The sequence below is a fragment of the Ranitomeya imitator genome, chromosome 2, assembly GCF_032444005.1.
Source record: "Ranitomeya imitator isolate aRanImi1 chromosome 2, aRanImi1.pri, whole genome shotgun sequence".
Taxonomy (NCBI): Eukaryota; Metazoa; Chordata; class Amphibia; order Anura; family Dendrobatidae; genus Ranitomeya; species Ranitomeya imitator.
This window is the reverse complement of record NC_091283.1, coordinates 188,374,323-188,398,117: the sequence shown is the minus strand read 5'-3', so window position 1 is coordinate 188,398,117 and position 23,795 is coordinate 188,374,323. Positions and strand designations below refer to the sequence as shown.

Here is a 23,795-nt window from a genome sequence, read left to right as displayed (position 1 = left end):
CCATCAAAGTCTGCATTTCAAAACGTCACTACTTCACTTCCGAGCCCCAACGTGTGCCCAAACAGTGGTTTACCCCCACATATGGGGTATCACCGTACTCCGGAGAAACTGGACAACAAATATTGGGGTCAAATTTCTCCTGTTACCCTTGGGAAAATTAAAAAATTCTGGGCTAAATAATTATTTTTGAGGAAAGAAAACGTATTTATTATTTTCACGGCTCTGCATTATAAACTTCTATGAAGCACTTGGGGGTTCAAAGTGCTCACCACACATCTAGATAAGTTCCTTTCGGGGTCTAGTTTCCAAAATGGGGTCACTTGTGGGGGGTTTCTACTGTTAAGCCACATCAGGGGCTCTGCAAACGCAACGTGACGCCCACAGAGCATTCCATCAAAGTCTGCATTTCAAAACGTCACTACTTCACTTCCGAGCCCCGGCATGTGCCCAAACAGTGATTTACCCCCACATATGGGGTATCAGCGTACTCAGGAGAAACTGGACAACAACTTTTGGGGTCAAATTTCTCCTGTTACCCTTGGGAAAATAAAAAATTGCAGGCTAAAAGATCATTTTTGAGAAAATAATTTTTTTATTTTATTTTCATCGCTCTGCGTTATAAACTTCTGTGAAGCACTTGGGGGTTCAAAGTCCTCACCACACATCTAGATTAGTTCCTTTGGGGGTCTAGTTTCCAAAATGGGGTCATTTCTGGGGGATCTCCAATGTTTAGGCACACAGGGGCTCTCCAAACGTGACATGGTGTCCGCTAATGATTGGAGCTAATTTTCCATTTAAAAAGCCAAATGGCGTGCCATCCCTTCCGAGCCCTGCCGTGCGCCCAAACAGTGGTTTACCCCCACATATGGGGTATCAGCGTACTCAGGACAAACTGGACAACAATATTTGGGGTCCAATTTCTCCTATTATCCTTGGCAAAATAGGAAATTCCAGGCTAAAAAATCATTTTTGAGGAAAGAAAAATTATTTTTTATTTTCATGGCTCTGCGTTATAAACTTCTGTAAAGCACCTGGGGGTTTAAAGTGCTCAATATGCATCTAGATAAGTTCCTTGGGGGGTATAGTTTCCAAAATGGGGTCACTTGTGGGGGAGCTCCAATGTTTAAGCACACAGGGGCTCTCCAAACGCGACATGGTGTCCGCTAACAATTGGAGCTAATTTTCCATTCAAAAAGTCAAATGGCGCGCCTTCCCTTCTGAGCCCTGCCGAGTGCCCAAACAGTGGTTTACCCCCACATATGAGGTATCGGCGTACTCGGGAGAAATTGCCCAACAAATTTTATGATCCATTTTATCCTACTGCCCATGTGAAAATGAAAAAATTGAGGCGAAAAGAATTTTTTTGTGAAAAAAAAGTACTTTTTCATTTCTACAGATCAATTTGTGAAGCACCTGAGGGTTTAAAGTGCTCACTAGGCATCTAAATAAGTTCCTTGGGGGGTCTAGTTTCCAAAATGGGGTCACTTGTGGGGGAGCGCCAATGTTTAGGCACACAGGAGCTATCCAAACGCGACATGGTGTCCGCTAACGATGGAAATAATTTTTCATTCAAAAAGTCAAATGGCGCTCCTTCCCTTCCGAGCCTTACCATGTGCCCAAACAGTGGTTTACCCCCACATGTGAGGTATTGGTGTACTCAGGAGAAATTGCCCAACACATTTTAGGATCCATTTTATCCTGTTGCCCATGTGAAAATGAAAAAATTGAGGCTAAAAGAATTTTTTTGTGAAAAAAAAGTACTTTTTCATTTTTACGGATCAATTTGTGAAGCACCTGGGGGTTCAAAGTGCTCACTATGCATCTAGATAAGTTCCTTGGGGCGTCTAGTTTCCAAAATGGGGTCACTTGTGGGGGAGCTCCAATTTTTAGGCACACGGGTGCTCTCCAAAAGTGACATGGTGTCCGCTAAAGAGTGGAGCCAATTTTTTATTCAAAAAGTCAAATGGCGCTCCTTCCCTTCCAAGCCCTGCCGTGCGCCCAAACAGTGGTTTACCCCCACATATGAGGTATCAGCGTACTCAGGACAAATTGGACAACAACTTTCGTGGTTCAGTTTCTCCTTTTACCATTGGGAAAATAAAAAAATTGTTGCTAAAAGATAATTTTTGTGACTAAAAAGTTAAATGTTCATTTTTTCCTTCCATGTTGCTTCTGCTGCTGTGAAGCACCTGAAGGGTTAATAAACTTCTTGAATGTGGTTTTGAGTACCTTGAGGGGTGCAGTTTTTAGAATGGTGTCACTTTTGGGTATTTTCAGCCATATAGACCCCTCAAACTGACTTCAAATGCGAGGTGGTCCCTAAAAAAAATGGTTTTGTAAATTTCGTTGTAAAAATGACAAATCGCTGGTCAAATTTTAACCCTTATAACTTCCTAACAAAAAAAAATTTTGTTTCCAAAATTGTGCTGATGTAAAGTAAACATGTGGGAAATGTTATTTATTAACTATTTTGTGTCACATATCTCTCTGGTTTAACAGAATACAAATTCAAAATGTGAAAATTGCGAAATTTTCAAAATTTTCGCCAAATTTCCGTTTTTATCACAAATAAACGCAGAATTTATTGACCTAAATTTACCACTAACATGAAGCCCAATATGTCACGAAAAAACAATCTCAGAACCGCTAGGATCCGTTGAAGCGTTCCTGAGTTATTACCTCATAAAGGGACACTGGTCAGAATTGCAAAAAACGGCAAGGTCTTTAAGGTAGGCTGGGTCATGAAGGGGTTAATTGATATTGAACTATACCCGTTTTTCCTGTCATTTATGCTTGAATACTGACGTAATACTGAGTAACAACTAATATATGTGCTGGGTCTATCGGTGTTAATAGACCAGCACAGTTGTGTTACTAGTTATTCCCTACGTACCCCTTTGTGTCTACAAGAGTGAACTCAAGTCCCTCTTTTTTAGTTTCCCCATGTTTGTACATCACTTGGTGACGGCATCACGTTAGTCTGTCTTTTTTAAGTGTATTTATTAAAAGTTAATTTTTAGTCCAATTGCTCAATATAATCTTTTTCTTTTTGGATTACATCCTGCTATATATACATGGAAATGTACACACTAGCACAATGGCGCTGGTTCTACAAGCCACCAAAAAGATGGCGGTCCTCACCCTGGCCGGCGACATCTTCGTCCAGTGATGACGTATTGTTTATGTGACGAAGCTCCCCCCCCTTCGGGCAGCAGCTTGGTGACGTCAGCGGCAGGCGCGTTTTGCTTTTCTAGTGCGGGGAATTGGCGGCCTGTGGGCCCGGATTGTCGGTAGTTCCGGTGGGAGCCGCGGACACCGGGTGGTCTTAGGCTGCGGCCGCCGCCATCATGGGCTTCCTGAAGTTAATCGAGATTGAGAATTTCAAGTCGTACAAAGGTCGGCAGATCATAGGGCCCTTCCGCCGGTTCACCGCCATCATCGGCCCCAATGGATCCGGTAAGTGCCGGCTCCGGGGGAGACTCGTGCGCTCTGCCCGGGCGGGCTGTGTCACACCTCTGCTTGCTGGCAGTGACTGGAGACTTCATTTACATTTTTTTCAGTTTTCATTAAACATTTTGCACCTTTTGACTTTTACAAACTTTTTTATTGCACATTGAACTTTTTTGTGGTCGTAAATCGGCTTAAAACTATCAGAAATAAAGGGGTTCGGTCAGACGGCGCTCGCTGATGGCTGCTCAGTCAGCTCGTTCTGCAGCCAGCAATGCACAGCGCTGATAATATGGCCAATCGCTGTACCTGTGATAATGTGACCGCTATGTACGGCTGCTGCTATGGTCACAGGTCCAGACCACCCCTAATTGCAGCCAGTGCACCTATATTGGCTGTGATGGGGGCGAGTGTCCTTTATATGGGTCCCCATCCCGATTGGTGGGGGTCTGACACCCGGCTGCACCACTGATCTGCCCTGGAAGCAGCTGATTGTGAGCTCAGCTGTGTGGACAGTCTAGTGGTCCCTTCTGGGTATTGCAGCTCATCTCCTATTGAAGTGCATAGATCTGCAGTACCCGGCAGTGGCCACTGGGTGCTGTCTAGAGTCGCGCTGTTCACGGTCTACGCCCGGCTGCCTCCGGAGAACAGCTGACCGGTGGTGCATTCACACGTCAGACCCCCACCGATGTGACATGGATGACCCACCTAAAGGAATATTGGCCGAGCAGAGCCGCTCTGCGTGCATTGGCCTGCTATGATCTGATATTAGCAGCGATTGGCTGCAGTGCTGTCAGAGCTGCAGACAATAATAAATACAGGGGGCAGAGACTCAGTGCAGGACCTGGGGAGGGTGAGCAATGCACTGGTTGCTTTTTTTTTTTGTGTTAAGCTGCATTCGGGGAGGAGCAGAAAACATTTTTTAAGTTTGTGTGCACACAGGACTGATCCGCTGCAGATTTACATTGCAAAGGGAGAAATCTGCAGCAGAAATTGACACAGCAGTTTAGTCTGCAGCGCTGCAGGTGTATTTTCTCCCACAATCCTATGTAATACGCTCCGTCCTGCTGGATGCCGCACACGTGGACAGGCAGAGCCAGTGTTGTAGGGTTGTGATCACACTTGCCCAATATTCAGCATGTCCGTTCTGCATTCTCGCACTCTTCTCCTGTATGCTTGCTGTGACTTGTGCTCCTTCTTGTGTGTTTTATCCCTTTTTTTTTTTGTCTAAAGGGAAATCCAATCTTATGGACGCCATCAGCTTTGTGCTGGGGGAGAAGACCAGTAATCTGAGAGTGAAGACCCTTCGTGACCTCATTCATGGAGCTCCTGTGGGGAAACCTGCTGCAAACCGAGCGTTCGTCACCATGGTGTATGAGGAGGACAATGGCAAGGAGAAAGTGTTTGCAAGACATATCATTGGTAATGCAGTGCTGAAATGCCCGGTAGATGCTGTAGGGGGCGCTCATGAGCAGTTCTTACTACCTGTCCATTGGGGCCTTTAAACCTAACTCCTCCTGATATTATAAATGCCCATTGGATGGTCCTCAGCCTGATAAGCGCAGGCTCTTCTGTGTAACCTCTGCCCCCTTCTGACGTTTCCTAAGAGCGTCACTTTCTTCAGTACGGTCACGGCATCATTGGCGCACACCTAGATGATGATGGTGCCCTGAGCAGGAAGAGTTTTGGCATGCATAATCCGAAGCAAACACTTGAGCAATCAATCAAGATCGCGAGGGCAGAAACGGGACAGGGTTACCTATGTTACTATGTTACTATGGATGTCTTCCTGGAGCAGAACAATATTGTATCATACAATTATTAGGTTCTGTAGAAGGACGTAGATCTGGGTATTTATTTATTATGATGGAATATAGGCTGAACTGGATGGACAAATGTCTTTTTTCGGCCTTACTAACTATGTTACTATGTTACTACCCTAGGAGCCTGAGACTTTGCAGGCTCTTGCCAGTTGGGCATCTCATTAAATAGATTGTGTTACTTCAGAGCTGCACTCACCCTTCTGCTCACTGCCATTAGAATCGGTTGATGAGCTTGTCACCAGACTCTTCCTTGACGGCCCAGAGTTGAGCTGTAGGACACTTGGTCATCTTATATATCCGGCCAATGGTGTTCTCAGAATCCAAGATTTCAGCTCTGGAGCCTGTGTGGTAGTGAATTAGAGGTTAATACTGTTGGTATTTTGTAATGGACTTGCTTTTCTTCTTTTTTTAGGTGGCTCCTCCGAATACAGAATCAACAGCAAGGCCGTCCAGCTGGCAGAATACAGCGATGAGCTGGAGAAGCTCGGGATCCTTATTAAAGCCCGGAACTTCTTGGTGTTCCAGGTACGGTGATCACCGGCTGTCGGAGCGTTGTCCGATGATTTGTGTGTTCTGTTCTGTACACTGTTTCCTTTACCTGTTTGGCATAAGTGTTCCGGACCCCCGCATAATAAATGCATTAGAACAGTGGTCCTCAGCTCGTGCTTTGCCAGATCTTCTGGAACTACAACCACCAGCATTCCATGTAGCTGTTACGGCGTGCTGGAACTTGTAGTTTCCCTACACCTACCGATTGGATATTAAAGGGTTAGCCAACTGTTGACACTTCTTTTAAAAGACGGCCGCAAATGTACAAAAGGAAACTTTATTCACCTTTTCTTTCCGTGCCATTGCCTGGCACGAGGCTGCTAGTTGGTTGCACTGGTCACGCCAGCCGCTGGTAAAGATCAGGAGGATCGCCAGGCGATCAGTGCCGGATAAAGACAAGGTTGAACAACCCTTTAAATGACCTAAGTTTCGATGAGATCTTTCTCCTCCCTCATTCGTTGTTTCGCCCACTTGTGCAGGGGGCTGTAGAGTCCATCGCCATGAAGAATCCCAAGGAACGTACAGCTCTTTTTGAGGAGATCAGCAGGTCGGGTGAGCTGGCGCAGGAGTACGACAAGCTGAAGAAGGAAATGGTGAAAGCGGAGGAAGACACGCAGTTCAACTATCACCGCAAGAAGAACATTGCTGCCGAGAGAAAGGAAGCGAAGCAAGAGAAAGAGGAGGTCGGTCTCTTCTGTCCTGTGGCACAACTCCCAGGAAGTGGTCTGTAAAATGGGAGAATTTACTCTTACTTACATTGTGTAACCATTGAGCTTTGATCCTCAGATTGAGCACAACCGCACCACCTTACCATTAAATCAATGCAGTCCCCAATCATTGGTGGCCATGAAAAGCACATCCTCAATCACCCGCTAAAGCCTGTGTATGGGACAGCTTGGTACAGCGGGGTTGCCCTACAGCAGAGGTGTCAAACTGCATTCCTCGAGGGCCGCAAACAGGTCATGTTTTCAGGATTTCCTTGTATTGCACAGGTGATAATTTAATCACCTGCACAGAACGATTCCAGCATTTTGTGCAATACAAGGAAATCCTGAAAACATGACCTGTTTGCGGCCCTCGAGGAATGCAGTTTGACGCCTCTGCCATACAGTATTTAAAGGGAATCTGTCAGCAGGATTTCACCCCCAAACTATTCACATGCACATGTAGGTCTTTTAAAGACAGGTCTAACAATACCTTTTAAATGGCCGGTCTGTTCCTCCGTTACTGAGAAATCGGTGATTGAATTGATATTTAAATGAGGATGAAGAGCTACGGTAGATCTGAAGCCTCCGCCACTCCAGCTCGATTACCTGCTCAGCAGCGCCTCCTCCTTCTTGACTGAGGGCCTCTGCTCTGTGTGACTTCAGGTGAAGGCGCCGTCAGTCAAGCAGAAGGACATCCCTATGTATGCGTTTCTTGCGGATAGGAAAGAGGCTAATTCTATTCTTCTTCTGTACGCAGGCAGAGCGATACCAGCGACTTAAGGATGAGGTGGCACGAGCCCAGATCCAAATGCAGCTCTTCAAGCTTTACCACAATGAGTCCGAAATCGAGAAACTGAACAAGGAGTTGTCAAGTAAGAACAAGGAGATTGATAAGGACAAGAAGCACATGGACAAGGTGGAAGAAGAACTCAAGGACAAGAAGAAGGAGCTGGGCAAGATGATGCGGGAACAGCAATCCATAGAGAAGGAAATCAAGTGAGTCCTCTTGGGGCGAGCTCCTCAGTCGGTCTTTTCTGCCCCTCTCTTGTGTATGATGGCTTGTCTCATGATCCAGCCTTGCTTTGATCGCGTGCTGCTTTTCCTTCCACCCATAGGGAGAAGGATGCCGAATTGAATCAAAAGCGTCCACAATATATCAAAGCCAAGGAGAACACTTCTCACAAGATCAAGAAGTTGGAAGCGGCCAAGAAGTCTCTCCAGAATGCCCAGAAACAATATAAGAAGCGCAAGGGGGATATGGACGAGCTGGAGAAGGAGATGCAGTCGGTGGAGGATGCCAGGCAGGAGTTTGAAGAAAGGATGGAGGAGGAAAGCCAGAGCCAAGGTCGGGATCTCACATTAGAGGAGAACCAGGTAATGGCTGCTCCTTTACGGTTTGTTCTTTTTTTTTTTTTTTTTTTTTTCCATATTTTATTTCCAACTTTTTTTTTTTAACTTGTGATTTACTCAATTTTTTTTTTTCTTTTTGTCCTCTAGGTGAAGAAGTATCACCGCCTGAAAGAGGAAGCCAGCAAACGGGCTGCAACGCTGGCCCAGGAGCTAGAGAAGTTCAACAGAGACCAGAAAGCTGATCAGGACCGCCTCGACCTGGAGGAAAGGAAAAAAGTGGAGACTGAAGTACGACCATATTGTCCTACCATGCAACTTCATCTTGGTTTGTGCCGCATTTAAGAAGCCGGCGGCCTCGTAACTTGTTTTGACTACGTTGTATTTTGTATTTTTTTTCCAGGCTAAAATCAAGCAGAAGCTGCGTGAAATTGAAGAAAACCAGAAGAGAATAGAAAAGCTGGAGGAATACATTGCAACCAGCAAGTGGGTAGCCCTATGTGGTGTTGGTATATTTCATTAGGTTGTCATGCTCCCCCCCAACCTCATTAGAATAGGTAACAAAACTTTTGTAATATAGTAATTTCCAAGCTTAGTAAGTGTCGGCATATTTCTAGGATATGTCATCCCTTAAAGGGGTTGTCCAGGAGCGGGACAGAAGTCGGCAAGCGCTCAGTAACTGCAGACTGATGCATCGCTATCCTGCTTTCCCCAAGAGGAAAAACTGGCCAGGACGCATCGATGGGAGGCCAACTATAAAACACCCCCAAAAAATTGTCTTAACCAAGATGGGGCTACCACTGTAATCATTTGCAGTCCATGGAGGACAGGTTGTTTCCTTCAGAGCAAAGGGGTGATTTCCTCTCTGACACCCTCATGCATATAAAAAATATAGGTTGTCGTAGTAGGACACGGCAGGAGTGGTGCTTCACATGCCTGAGGTTTATTGCTCCTTTTTGTAGGCAGTCTTTAGAAGAGCAGAAGAATCTCGAAGAGACTTTAACGGACGAAGTCGAAATGGCGAAGAGGAGGATTGACGAAATCAATAAGGAGTTGAACCAAGTAATGGAGCAGCTCGGCGATGCCAGGATCGATCGTCAGGAGAGCAGCAGGCAGCAGCGCAAAGCGGAGATCATGGAGAGCATCAAGCGGCTGTATCCTGGCTCTGTGGTTAGTGGTGGCCACCAAGCTGGCCTTTACTAGAGCGACGATGATGATGATGTTATCCCTCTGCGGGGTGTAATGGCTACTGGGCGGTAATGTTAACACAGTCCATTTCTCTCTTCAGTATGGCCGCCTGATTGACCTCTGCCAGCCCACGCAGAAGAAGTACCAGATCGCGGTCACTAAGGTGCTTGGAAAGAACATGGATGCCATTATTGTCGACTCCGAAAAGACAGGAAGGGACTGTATCCAATATATCAAGGAGCAGCGCGGGGAGCCCGAAACCTTCCTTCCTCTGGATTATCTGGAGGTACTGAAGGAAACGTTTCTAATCATTTTCTTCTGAATATTGTAGGTTTGTCGTTACTGCTCTTCACTTACTGCATCTTTTATTTTTAGGTAAAGCCAACTGATGAGAAGCTGCGTGAGCTGAAAGGGGCAAAGCTGGTGATTGACGTCATCCGATATGAGCCCCCGCATATTAAGAAGGCCCTGCAGTACGCCTGTGGTAACGCATTGGTGTGCGATAATGTAGAAGACGCTCGCAGGATAGCCTTCGGAGGACATCAGAGACACAAAGTACGTATTACATCCTACAACTTCGGGGGAGATGTTGATTGGGCATGTCTGGTTTCAGGCAGCAGATCATATAAGTCACCGGACGATGTGTCATAGAGAATACATGAGTGCTCTGCTGAGCGAGGGCTCCTGTGCATGGCTGAGACAGCTGACCCATCAGCAAAAGAATCGTTCAGCACACCGCCATCTAATGTGTATGGGGCCTTTAGAGTAGATAGTCTGTAAATGCGCAGAGTTTCACAGTGGCTCATACTGCATGATAAATTTGCTGCGTCTTTAGACATTTGTCACTTTTTGGTGCACGTTGTCACATCTAAGCCCCCAAACGTGCCTATCAACAAGGCAAAAAGTAATAAAGATTGGCTCAATTGCTGCCAAAGCCAAGGGGCCCTCCGAATATTAAATGTGGTTTTAAACAGCGCTTCAAAAAGTGTCTGCCGGGCGGCTCCTTTGCTGAAGAAAGTGAAAGTCTTGATAATCAAGTACAGGCCTCCTCAGATATTGTAGGTTTTGGTGGGAGAATCTTTTTTTTTTTTTAATAAGATCTATGGCTATTTTTGTTCACTTAGAAGCGAAGTACAGTTGCCTCATTGTCTTTTAACTTTTTGTTTGCAGACTGTTGCTCTGGATGGCACCTTATTCCAGAAGTCCGGTGTAATTTCTGGAGGTGCCAGCGACTTAAAAGCCAAGGCGAGAAGATGGGATGAAAAAGCAGTGGATAAACTGAAGGAAAAGAAGGAACGATTAACAGAAGAGCTGAAGGTGAGGAGTGGCACGCTTTGCAGCCATGATGGTGTAAGCAGAAATGTTACAGGTCAGTCAAGACCTTTCTGTTCTCTTGCAGGAGCAAATGAAAGCGAAACGTAAGGAGGCTGAGCTGCGGCAGGTCCAGTCCCAGGCGCACGGTCTGCAGATGAGGCTTAAGTATTCCCAGAGTGACCTCGAGCAGACCAAAACTCGGCATCTAGCAATGAACATGCAGGTACCAGACACACAAGGCTCTAGTGACAGACAGCAGCGGTTTTCTGCTACTTATAGGCTTGTTATTTGTAGTGACCGGTTCTTCCCTTTTTTTTTTTTTGTTTTGTCCAGGAAAAATCCAAGCTGGAGAGCGAGTTGGCCAATTTCAGCCCGCGTATCAATGACATAAAGCGGATCATCCAGGGCCGCGATCGAGAGATGAAGGAGCTGAAGGAGAAGATGAATCTGGTGAGTATCAGAGCTTCACTGTAGAGCACAACGGCGCCCCCCTATGGATTACAGGGTAATGTATGCTTGTGCTCACCAGGTGGAAGACGAGGTGTTTGAAGAGTTCTGCCAGGAGATCGGGGTCCGTAACATCAGAGAGTTTGAGGAGGAGAAGGTCAAGAGACAGAATGAGATTGCCAAGAAGAGGTACCGTATATACTCGAGTATAAGCCGACCCGAGTATAAGCCGACCCCCCTAATTTTGCCACAAAAAACTGGGAAAACTTATTGACTCGAGTATAAGCCTAGGGTAGAAATTGCAGCATTTCCTGGTGAATTTCAAAAATAAAAATAGATGCTCCATACCGTTCATTATTGCCCCATAGATGCTCCATATACAACTGTGCTATATAGAATGCTCTGCACCGTTGATTATGGCCCCATAGATGCTCCTTATAATTCTGTGCCATATATGCTCTGCACCTTTGATTATGGCCCCATAGGTGCTCCTTATAATGCTGTGCCCCATATATGCTCTGCACCTTTATGGCCCCATAGGTGCTCCTTATAATGCTGTGCCCCATATATGCTCTGCACCTTTATGGCCCCATAGGTGCTCCTTATAATGCTGTGCCCCATATATGCTCTGCACCTTTATGGCCCCATAGATGCTCCTTATAATGCTGTGCCCCTTATATGCTCTGCACCTTTATGGCCCCATAGGTGCTCCTTAGAATGCTGCTGGTGCTGCCTTAAAAAAAAAAAAAAAATCACATACTCACCTCTCTTCTCAGGACGCCGACGCTTTCAATAATTACCTGCTCCTCTGCGGCTCCGTCTCCAGCACTGACGCTCAGCAGAGGGCGCGCACTGACTACGTCACAGCGCCCTCTAACCTGAGCGTCACTGCTAGAGGACGCTGCAGACGGAGCCGGAGCGAGGAGCAGGTAATTATAGCGCTGCGCTCCCCTTACCTGCTGCGGCGCGGTCCCTGCAATCCCTGGCTTCTCCGGCGCTGCAGCTTCTTCCTGTAATTGAGCGGTCACATGGCACCGATCATTTACAGCAATGAATATGCGGCTCCTCCCCTATGGGGGTGGAGCTGCCTATTCATTTCTGTAATGAGCGGTGCCATGTGACCGCTCAGTGCAGGAAGAATCTGCAGCGCCGGAGCAGGTAAGTATGATTACACAGCCCCCGCTCCCCCTCCCCTGCTGACACCCGGGTATATGACTCGAGTATAAGCCGAGAGGGGGACTTTCAGCCCAAAAAAATGGGCTGAAAATCTCGGCTTATACTCGAGTATATACGGTAATTGCTTTCGTTGACCGATCTGCGGCAAAATACTCAAATCGGTCTTTGCATATGATACACTTTGAGCAGATCTTTTCGTGCAACCCCGCTCCGTGAGCAAACTTCCTGAGCTTCTATATTCCCTGGCGCGGTATTTGATTCACTGGCATGACGTTGTCTATGCAGCACACAGGTGACATCTCGCCAGCCTGGTTAATCATATGCCGAGCCGGGATCCACAGCTAGAGAGCACGGAACGGGGTTGTGCGACCGCTCATCTGTAGTATGTATGTCAAAGGGGTTGTCAATCTTTTATGTTTTTTTTTTTTTTTTTTTTTTTTTTTACTCAAATGCATGTATTTTGGCCTGATAATCATTTTTGCTATTGGGTTGCATTGAAAGTTTTGGCTTTTACAGGTTACTTGTTTCAACTTTGATGTGGTCAGTGCTCATAGATAGCTGAGAGGAGCTCAGGAAAAGAGACAGATAAAAGTTACAAACTCTCCTTTTAGAGTTTGCTGATGGATTCTAAGTTCTCATTCTGCAGCTAGCCCAATGCAAGGCAAATGGTGCAACAATTTTCTGAAACTCAATTACCAAAGTAATCTTTATCCCAAAGTACCTGCCATGACGGATAACCCCTTTAGTGCACTTTTTATTCTTCTGGCCGTGGCAAAAACGATAACAATGGAAGTTAATAGTTTGGCAATAACTTTGGAGCCTCAGACTGAGGACCCAGGATTTTTAGGCGGTAGAGGATAATTCGATGGTCTTTCTTTTGTAGGTTAGAGTTTGAGAATCAGAAGACCCGTCTGGGCATCCAGCTGGACTACGAGAAGAATCAACTGAAAGAGGACCAGGGGAAGGTGCAGACGTGGGAGCAGTCTGTGAAGAAAGACGAAAATGAGATCGAAAAACTGAAAAAGGTAATAACGAGACTTACCGTATATACTCAAGTATAAGCCGACCCCCTAATTTTGCAACAAAAAACTGGGAAAACTTATTGACTCGAGTATAAGCCTAGGGTGGGAAATGCAGCAGCTACCGGTAAATGTCAAAGATAAAAATAGATATCAATAAAAGTAAAATTAATAGAGACGTCAGTAGGTTAAGTGTTTTTGAATATCCATATTGAATCAGGAGCCTCATATAATGCTTCATACTGTTCATTATGGCCCCATATAATGCTCCATACAGTTCATTATGGCCCCATAAAATGCTCCATATACAAATATGCCCCATATAATGCTCCATGCAATTCTTTATGGCCCCATATAATGCTCCATGCAGTTCACTATGGCCCCATATAATTCTCCACATAATGCTCCATGCAGTTATGGCCCCATAGATGCCCCATATAATGCTCCATGCAGTTATGGCCCCATAGATGCTCCATGCAGTTCTTTATGGCCCCATGTAATGCTCCATATAATGCTCCATATAATACTCCATGCAGTTATAGCCCCATAGATGCCCCATATAATGCTCCATGCAGTTCTTTATGGCCCCATAGATGCCCCATATAATGCTCCATGCAGTTATGGCCCCATAGATGCCCCATATAATGCTCCATGCAGTTCTTTATGGCCTCATGTAATGCTCCATATAATGCTCCATACAGTTATGACCCCATAGATGCCCCATATAATGCTCCATGCAGTTCTTTATGGCCCCATAGACGCTCCATATAGCATTGTGCCACATGTAATGCTGCTGCTGCACTAAAAAAAAAAATGACATACTCACCTCCGCTGCCCGCTGCTCCTCAGCGTCCCGTCTCTCTGCACTGACTGATCAGGCAGAGGGTGGAGCGCACACTAATACGTCATCGCACCCTCTGACATGAACAGTCACTGCAGAGGACGCGGAAGACGAGGCGGCGGTGGAACGTGGAAAGGTGAATATGAAATACTCACCTTCTCCTGGCGCTCCTGACGTGGTCCCTGCATGTCCCACGTCTCCGGGAGCGGCAGCTTCTTCCTGTAGTGAGCGGTCACGTGGCACCGCTCATTACAGTATTCAATATGCAGCTCCACCCCTATGGGAGTGGAGTCCATATTCATAACTTTAATGAGCGGTACCATGTGACCGCCTTCCATGACGCGAGTATAAGCCATATACTCGAGTATATACGGTAATCTCCAGAGCATTCTTCACGAGGACAACTTGTTCTGTGAGACATCTCTATGGCATAGGATTGCACCAGTGTAGACCTTGTGTTGATTGTATTATTTAGGAGGAGCAAAGACACATGAAAATCATTGATGAGACAATGGCGCAGTTACAAGATCTGAAAAACCAACATCTGGCGAAAAAGTCTGAAGTCAATGACAAGAATCATCTCATGGAAGATATCCGAAAGAAGCTGGGGGGCGCCAACAAGTCAGTGACAGTATATAATGTGTACAGTGTCCGAGACGCCATGTTGTCCTTAAAGTATTTGGATGCTAAGAGTCCGGGTAATCTTTATTGTGTTTTTGTGATCTCTCAGGGAGATGACCCACCTGCAAAAAGAAGTCACTGCAATTGAGACCAAACTGGAGCAGAAGCGGAGTGATCGGCACAACCTGCTGCAAGCCTGCAAGATGCAAGATATTAAGCTGCCCTTCTCTAAGGGCACAATGGACGACATCAGCCAGGAAGAGGTAAAAACAACAAAACTTAAAGAATGCATCTTCTAGTTTATGCTTCCCAATATGATGGCGTCCTAACACCGGGACCCTGACTCAGGCGCGGGGTGACATGCTGCATTTTTCAGAAAATCACAGCTTTAATTGTTAGCAATGAGGAGCTCCTCAACATGAAAACTGCCACAACCTGCTGAAATCTTCTCTGATAATCCGCTTTACTACTCTGCTTCAACCGGCAACTTCTCCTAACTGCCTGTTCTTTCTCTATTGAGGGATGGCGGCCTCTCAGAAACCTGGAGTGGTGCAAGGGCTCCCTTGCGCCACCCCCAGTTTTTTGGTAGGTCACCATCAGGAGAACCCACCTATTTTGTTGGGGTTTGCTGTGCTGCCCAGTACCTGGCTTAGTGCTCCATTTTCAACTAGATTTCCTTCCGAGTGCTTTGTGTTTCTTACAAGACTGAAAATGACTTCTATGTTTTGTTTTTAAGGGTGGTTCGCAGACAGAAGAGTCTGCCACCAGCTCCCAGAGGTCCTCCAATGTGTACGCGCGGGAAGCTTTAATCGAGATCGACTACAGCGAACTTTCTGAAGATCTCAAGGTCAGCTGCTGTCTGTACCTTTTGGTCCATCGTTTCTAAATTTTGTTCGTATACATGAAAATGCATATAAGTCTCCTCACTCTGACATGCCAGGCCTGGCTTGTTCCCTTTGCACAAGGAGAATTGTTACCTCTTAAATTCCAGACTTAAGCCTCTCACCTAACCAAATCAGATCTCATACTTTGCACTGATGAGGGGCAATATCCCGAAACACTGAGTCTGTAAATTGAGATTCTGGTTTGGTTTTTTATCCTAAGTCGTATTGTAAGACTTGTTAAAGGGTCTTTATTGACTATTAGGATTGTATAGTTAATTTCCTAGAGGAGCATTGTGCTGCCTATAAGTCTCCACAACTTTGACATGACAGGCCTGGCTTGTCACTCTCCACAAGGAGAAACGTTACCCCCTTAGATCACTAAATTTGGTTCCTGATGGAAAACCCTTTATTGCCCTACTTGATGTATATTTTTTTGGGGCAGGATGCTGTGGCAGATGATGACATTAAGCAAGAAATGACTGCTCTGCAGCAGAAGCTGAACGAGCAGCAGAGTGTTTTGCAACGCATCTCTGCTCCCAACATGAAGGCGATGGAGAAATTGGAGAGCGTCAGGGACAAGTTCCAGGAGACTTCTGATGGTGAGATGCTGAGCAGAGTTGGTGTGAATCGATTCGCACCACCCAGTTTGTTTTAGGGTCGGTTGTTGGGAGCCGTGAGATCTGCTTCTTGCCTAATGGCATCCGCATCTCCTCTTTTGATTAGCTGGCCTGGCAAGACGTCCCAGGCCACCTGCTGAAGAGAACAGGTGGTTCTCGAGGCTCAGATTACTGGTGTAGCTTGTGCCGCCTGGTAGTGACCGCACGAGTGGCACTGGCAGATCCGCTTTAATTTTGTCACTTCTTAAAATCTCGTCTTGCAGAGTTTGAAGCCGCTCGTAAGCGAGCCAAGAAGGCAAAGCAAGCCTTTGAGCAGACAAAGAAAGAGAGATTCGACAGGTTCAACGCCTGCTTTGAATCTGTAGCAACTAATATCGATGAAATCTACAAAGCGCTGTCGAGGAATAGTAGTGCCCAGGTAATAACCGTCCCCAGTCATTCTGGATTTGTCCTTCGCCCTCCTTCTTCTGATCTCTGGTGATTTACCCTTTGACCACAGGCTTTCCTGGGGCCAGAAAACCCCGAAGAACCCTACTTAGATGGCATCAATTATAATTGCGTGGCCCCTGGAAAACGGTTCAGGCCCATGGACAACTTGTCTGGTGGAGAGAAAACTGTAGCCGCACTTGCCTTGCTCTTTGCCATTCACAGGTAGAGGATGACCCCGCTCTGCTTAATAATACGGGCCTGTACGTTTATAGCCCCCCTAATTTGTGGCTTGACTTTAATCCGTAGTTACAAACCATCCCCGTTTTTCGTATTGGATGAAATAGACGCTGCCTTGGATAACACCAACATAGGAAAGGTGAGGCATGTCTTAAGATGTCTCAGGCGTCTTCTCATGACTGCATGGTCCATTGGCTCTAGGGTGGTCTACGTACGTGCTGCGGGGCCTCATGTCTCCTCTTTGTTTCAGGTGGCAAATTACATTAAGGAGCAGTCAATGACGAACTTCCAGGCGATTGTCATTTCCCTCAAGGAGGAGTTTTACACCAAGGCAGAGAGCTTGGTCGGTGTATATCCCGAGGTAAGAAATGACCAATGTTTCATGGGGCATTTCCTTTTCTAGGGGTTTTATATAACTTTATTTTAACCCCTTCATCCCCAGGCGATTTTTCTTCACCACCTTCCAAGAGCCATAACTTTTATTTTTCCATCCATATGGTCGTGTCAGGGCTGCTTGTACTTCTGAATGACACCATTCATTCTGCCACATAGTGTACTGTGCGTTTTAAATGCCTTTGTCAGCGATTGACAGCGGCTTTTAATCTGTTAACAGCCGCAGGTGGATCTGGAATCCATCCGCGGCTGGTAGAGGCACTTGATGGCTGATTGAATCAAAGCCCCTTTCCTCTAAAGATAAAGATGTTCTCATCTGAGAAGAAGAGTGCCATCTCCGCGCCATATATTTGGCGATCATCAAGGGGTCTCGCACTTCTGACTGGTCTCTTCTGATTTATGGCGTTTTCCTCGTGTCACATATGCAATAAAGGGGGTAAATACTTTCTCTGCACTGTTTTTCAGCAGCACTTGGTAAAGATGTAAAAAGTCACGTTCTTGTCTACAAATGAATGAATAAAAAAAAAGACTATTCAAACCAAGCACAGGCACACGGTGCACCATTGTAGTGGTCCAAATACCTTCCCATCTATTAGTTTTGCATCTTATTTTTCTTAATTTGACAGCTCTGGTTTTACAGAAGATGGAGGTAAAAACAAGTAGGTGGGAAGGTGCCCTGAACTATTCGGCCACGCCAAGGGTGCACCGAGCGTCTGTGCTTGGTCTGAATGCTTATTTGTGCCGGCACTCCCTATAACTTTGCTTTCTCCTTCTGGTGGAGATCTAGCAAGGCCGTGCTCTTGCAAATAATTTTCCCTCTACTGCCACCTATTGGTAAGTCGTGTAAGTCACTGGACGATTCCAAGGACCTCTTTGGGACCTGCCTTTGACTGGCGGGTAGAGAAATTACTTCGCTTGTGTTACATAATGTTAATTGATCCATTTACTTCTTGTCTTTGCAGCAAGGGGATTGTGTGATCAGCAAGGTCCTGACTTTTGACTTGACCAAATACCCAGATGCCAATCCGAATCCAAACGATTAGTACAGGCGTAAGCACAGCGGATGTTTTCTACGTCTTCAGCCGTCTTATTGGGGGGTGTCCTAACTTATCATGACTTTTCCCGGCCTCTCTGATCCGTGCGATTATGTATACGAATGTCAATCCTGAAAGATCACTCAACCTTCCCCTTGGTTTACTCCCCACATGCTTTAAGCTTTACTTCCATCATGGTGTAATTATCTGATCCTTTTTTTTTAACCCTTTTATTCTCAGAGTTGTGGCATTGTTGTGTCTAGCGCTGACCCTTCCCATTTTTAGCCGAGTGCTTTCTACAGCTTTTGTTACAATGTCTCTGATGCCTTTTATTATTTTAGCGTCTTACGTATTTTTGCGTCACAAATGTGTCCAAATGTTTTGCAATAAAGAACTGAGAACTTTTCTGCGTCCGGCTTTTTATGGTAAAATAATGGAACGGCGATACACTGCAAAGGATATCTGCACCCGGATATTTCTGTAAGGGAACAGGTGCCATTTTTGGGACCTACAGGTCCTTCTCAAAAAATTAGCATATAGTGTTAAATTTCATTATTTACCATAATGTAATGATTACAATTAAACTTTCATATATTATAGATTCATTATCCACCAACTGAAATTTGTCAGGTCTTTTATTGTTTTAATACTGATGATTTTGGCATACAACTCCTGATAACCCAAAAAACCTGTCTCAATAAATTAGCATATTTCACCCATCCAATCAAATAAGTGTTTTTTAATAACAAACAAAAAAACCAACAAATAATAATGTTCAGTTATGCACTCAATACTTGGTCGGGAATCCTTTGGCAGAAATGACTGCTTCAATGCGGCGTGGCATGGAGGCAATCAGCCTGTGACACTGCTGAGATGTTATGGAGGCCCAGGATGCTTCAATAGCGGCCTTAAGCTCATCCAGAGTGTTGGGTCTTGCGTCTCTCAACTTTCTTTTCACAATATCCCACAGATTCTCTATGGGGTTCAGGTCAGGAGAGTTGGCAGGCCAATTGAGCACAGTAATACCATGGTCAGTAAACCATTTACCAGTGGTTTTGGCACTGTGAGCAGGTGCCAGGTCGTGCTGAAAAATGAAATCTTCATCTCCATAAAGCATTTCAGCTGATGGAAGCATGAAGTGCTCCAAAATCTCCTGATAGCTAGCTGCATTGACCCTGCCCTTGATGAAACACAGTGGACCAACACCAGCAGCTGACATGGCACCCCACATCATCACTGACTGTGGGTACTTGACACTGGACTTCAGGCATTTTGGCATTTCCTTCTCCCCAGTCTTCCTCCAGACTCTGGTACCTTGATTTCCGAATGACATGCAAAATTTGCTTTCATCAGAAAAAAAGTACTTGGGACCACTTAGCAACAGTCCAGTGCTGCTTCTCTGTAGCCCAGGTCAGGCGCCTCTGCCGCTGTTTATGGTTCAAAAGTGGCTTTACCTGGGGAATGCGGCACCTGTAGCCCATTTCCTGCACACGCCTGTGCACGGTGGCTCTGGATGTTTCCACGCCAGACTCAGTCCACTGCTTCCTCAGGTTCCCCAAGGTCTGGAATCGGTCCTTCTCCACAATCTTCCTCAGGGTCCGGTCTCCTCTTCTCGTTGTACAGCGTTTTCTGCCACATTGTTTCCTTCCAACAGACTTACCATTGAGGTGCCTTGATACAGCACTCTGGGAACAGCCTATTTGTTGAGAAATTTCTTTCTGGGTCTTACCCTCTTGCTTGAGGGTGTCAATGATGGCCTTCTTGACATCTGTCAGGTCGCTAGTCTTACCCATGATGGGGGTTTTGAGTAATGAACCAGGCAGGGAGTTTATAAAAGCCTCAGGTATCTTTTGCATGTGTTTAGAGTTAATTAGTTGATTCACAAGATTAGGGTAATAGGTCGTTTAGAGAACCTTTTCTTGATATGCTAATTTATTGAGACAGGTTTTTTGGGTTATCAGGAGTTGTATGCCAAAATCATCAGTATTAAAACAATAAAAGACCTGACAAATTTCAGTTGGTGGATAATGAATCTATAATATATGAAAGTTTAATTGTAATCATTACATTATGGTAAATAATGAAATTTAACACTATATGCTAATTTTTTGAGAAGGACCTGTATATTCTGTGACCAGAGGGGATGTTGCAATGTCTTGGCGCCCCCTTTCATTGAATTTCAGCTTTAGTATAGGGATCAACAACGTTCACCGCTCCAGCTGTGGTGAAACTACTGCTCCCAGCATTTCCTGACAGTTGGCAACAATCCGCGCATGTTGGGAGTTGTAGTTTTGCATCAGCTGGATGTCTGCTGGTCCCTGCTGTAGTATGTGGGTTCTACAGGATAATCGGAAGGGATCGGGACATGTATGTCACTTGTGATGAGAGATTCATAAGTGATATATTACGTAAATTAAACAAGTCTTATCCAAAGAACGAAGTACACCCATCCACAGAGAACTGTTTTGGGCTTCTTGTCCCTCATCAGTGCAGAGCAGAGTGCCGGTTGGGACGCTTTGATGAGGGTCTAAGGTAGGGGTCTCATGTAGATGGGCCACATGTTGGCTCTGAGGCTGTCTTCTTGGACACCAGACTTCCCAAGACCTCAGAACAGCAGAGGGCAAGCTGAAGAAGGGGCCCACCAGCGCCCCTTAAAGTTATCACACCGGAAGCACCGCGTGTCACAGATGAATATGGAGAAGGAGGACTTCAGCGGGACGTGACTTCCCGCAAATTGCTATGAATGGCGCCAGCACAATCCTCAGCTGACACCCTACGGCAATGGCCAGGATCGGTATTCGCATCGATTGCAGCCGTTTAAACCCTTAGATACCTCTCTCGATAGTGACGGCGGGAGAAGGAAGATCCTCCTTTAAACCTATTGGCACCCGAGATGAAGTAATGGAGGTGGGGGGAGAGCCAGCTACGGTGGCCTGTAGGGTCCTGCCTTTAGCAGAGTCTAAGGGGCGAAGCGTCTGTGTAAAACTAACATGTCTAATATCCCGTAGTACAGAAGTATTGCAGGATATTCGTTCAGGAATCGGGCAAGTAAAAGTCCCATTTAGGGACTTCGTAATGAAAAAAAAATTAAATGGATACAAGGGATTGTTACAATTTTACAATCATTATTTTCAATGACAGCAAGCAGAGGTTTTGAAAATGAAGAAACTGATAAAGTACATTGGAAACTTGTATAACTTCATCTTACGGATAAACATCTATTTGCTGGAAATGTAATAATGCAGATACTATTGAGTCTGGTGGTGGTAATCACTTCCTGCACAGCCCCTTCTCCTGCACAGCCCCTCTCTCCTGTGTGCCCCCTTCTCCTGCACAGCCCCACTCTCCTGTGCGCCCCCTTCTCCTGCACAGCCCCACTCTCCTACACAGCCCCTTGTCCTGCACAGCCCCACTCTCCTGTGTGCCCCCTTGTCCTGCACAGCCCCACTCTCCTGTGTGCCCCCTTCTCCTGCACAGCCCCTCTTCTGCACAGCCCTCGCTCTCTGCTAAATGTTTTAAAACCATATTTACGTTGGGAAAAATCGTGTCCTTTCCCATGAAATGTAAAACTAGCTCATCCCAGTAATACTAATCCTCTTTAGGGCAGCTGTTGTGTACTCCCATGTTCAGTCCGTAGATGGCGCTATTAGTGCTGCCAATGTCTGTGTCGTATGAATGGTCTGTAACTGTAGCGCTATGTGACAAAACTCCTTATTGTGAACTGCGCCCTGTCCCCTTGCTGCCACAGTGAGTTTGGCCTTCATGATTGATTTACATTTTCTTCCTCCCTTTCCAACAACCTTAATTTTTTTGTTTTCTCTCTTACGTCACCTTGTGGACTTTTTTTGTTTGTGGGATGAGGTTTTTTTTTTAATAGGTTAAAAAAAAATGTTTAGAATAAAAGGATCATAGAGATCTCAAATATTGACTTAACGTGCGAACCCCTACTATAAAATAAATACTTTTATACATTTAAAAAAAAAAAATTGCACTGACAGCCCATTAAATAGACAAAGAAATAAAAAAACACTATAAACATACATATATACAGATGGTGCAGAAGTAATACCTCGCTCACCTATTGGACACCTAATTACTCAGTCATTGCCCTTAAGCGGAGATTGGCACCCTATATGGTGGACTATGGCACCCCCGCTTATCAGTGGCCTGCTTTGGAGTACCTTAGTGTGTCCAAATCTACCATAGAGGGTGCCAACCTGTCTCGGGGGTGTCACGTCCCCCTGGAAGACCAGGAGTTAGATGGTCATGTCGGGTAATAAATTGCAGGTCTTCTTTAGAGTTGGTGTGATTTGTGTTCCATAGTAAATGGATTGTGTCTTCTGGTGCTGAAGAGGTTAACGACCCTTTCTATGCTGGTCAGAAACATGCAGCTCCATTCCAGCTGCTTCTGATCTGGTCATTACTTCTTCCTATAAAAACTGGCCAGACCTTGTCTCTGCTGGTGAAAGATTTGTCTTCCTTTGCTGTGTGCTAAAGCGAAGTGGTTGGAGTAGAGTTCTTGTAGTAGTGTTCTGTTGTTTGCTGTAGTACGTGTGTGTTTATCTCCTGGTCCTTGTTCCCATTTGGTTTATTCCTCCCTGTCCCTAGCCTCCTCCCTATTGTTGGTTAGTGCTTTTGTATGATAGAGGATTTCTGTTATCCCTGTTTTGTTTTTGTGTCTTGTTTAATCTTGCATTTCTCTCCCATGCATCATGGGTTGAGGGAGTGAACCGATCAGGGTTTACCAGGAGCATGGTAAGGTTGGAGACTCAGGCATCTTTACCTTCAAGAGTACCCCAGGGAAGGGATAGTTGGGGTTCCATGGACAGTTAGAAGCCCCCATTCTTTACTGAAGACCGTCACATTGTGACAAACCTCAGCTGTTAGGCAGTAACTGAGTAATTAGGTGTCTAATAGGGTGAGAGAGGTATTATTCCTGCACTGTATCTGTATTATCAGTATGTTTCTAGGGTGTTTTTCTGTTTCTGTGTGTATTTAATGGGCTGTCAGTTCGATTTTTTTTTTTTATAAAGTATTTATTTTGTAATAGAGGTTTTCACGTTAGTCAATTAAAAAAAAAAGTTGCCATAACTTTTTTTTCACATGGATTTCATAGTTCATTGATTTATATTTTTTGCCAATATTTTCTCATGGCGTTGCTCTCCGCGCCATTGGTTTTATAAACAATTTGCCTCCGTCTTTTATACTTGATGAAGGCTCATTAGAGAGGTGACATGCGAAAGGTGCCGTGTACTGCAAATAAAATCTCTTGTAGTCACTTTGGAAAAGTGGAATTTATTGTTAATTTTATGGAGGTAATCCTGACTTTGCTCCACCGGACCCTGCTGCTCTTCTTTAAATATTTTTCTCATTTTTTTCCTTTGACTGAGCTGGGTGTATTTTTTATGTTTTTTTTCTCAAGGGACAAGGTTATCATTTATGTCGTTTTGCGGAAAATCCTTTTTAGTTTTTCAACTGAAAAACATTTTACCTTTTTTTGTTTTCTTTTGCAGTGTTTACCGTTCTGGTTAAATAATTGTTTGGTTATTACACATGCAATATAAGTAATGAAATGAGTGTATATAATATATACACTTCTCAAAAAAATAAAAGGAACACTAAAATCCCACATCCTAGATATCTCTGAATGAAATATTCCAGTTGTAAATCTTTATTCATTACATAGTGGAATGTATTGAGAACAATGAAACCTAGAAATGAT

General features: G+C 45.1%; 1 protein-coding gene across 1 annotated transcript; it reads left to right on the top strand.

Moving 5' to 3' along the window:
- Positions 1-3,206: 3,206 nt before the first annotated feature.
- SMC1A (structural maintenance of chromosomes 1A) lies at positions 3,207-18,478 on the top strand. The gene is made up of 25 exons (XM_069748358.1): positions 3,207-3,456; positions 4,681-4,869; positions 5,683-5,795; positions 6,299-6,502; positions 7,284-7,522; positions 7,642-7,900; positions 8,024-8,164; positions 8,277-8,359; positions 8,836-9,043; positions 9,162-9,347; positions 9,437-9,616; positions 10,232-10,378; positions 10,461-10,598; positions 10,709-10,825; positions 10,905-11,011; positions 12,882-13,023; positions 14,334-14,479; positions 14,589-14,742; positions 15,216-15,326; positions 15,806-15,962; positions 16,244-16,398; positions 16,480-16,631; positions 16,716-16,785; positions 16,897-17,007; positions 18,002-18,478. The coding sequence occupies exons 1-25, from the start codon at positions 3,348-3,350 to the stop codon at positions 18,080-18,082; spliced, it is 3,699 nt and encodes a 1,232-aa protein (XP_069604459.1). The 5' UTR covers positions 3,207-3,347; the 3' UTR covers positions 18,083-18,478.
- Positions 18,479-23,795: the final 5,317 nt, after the last annotated feature.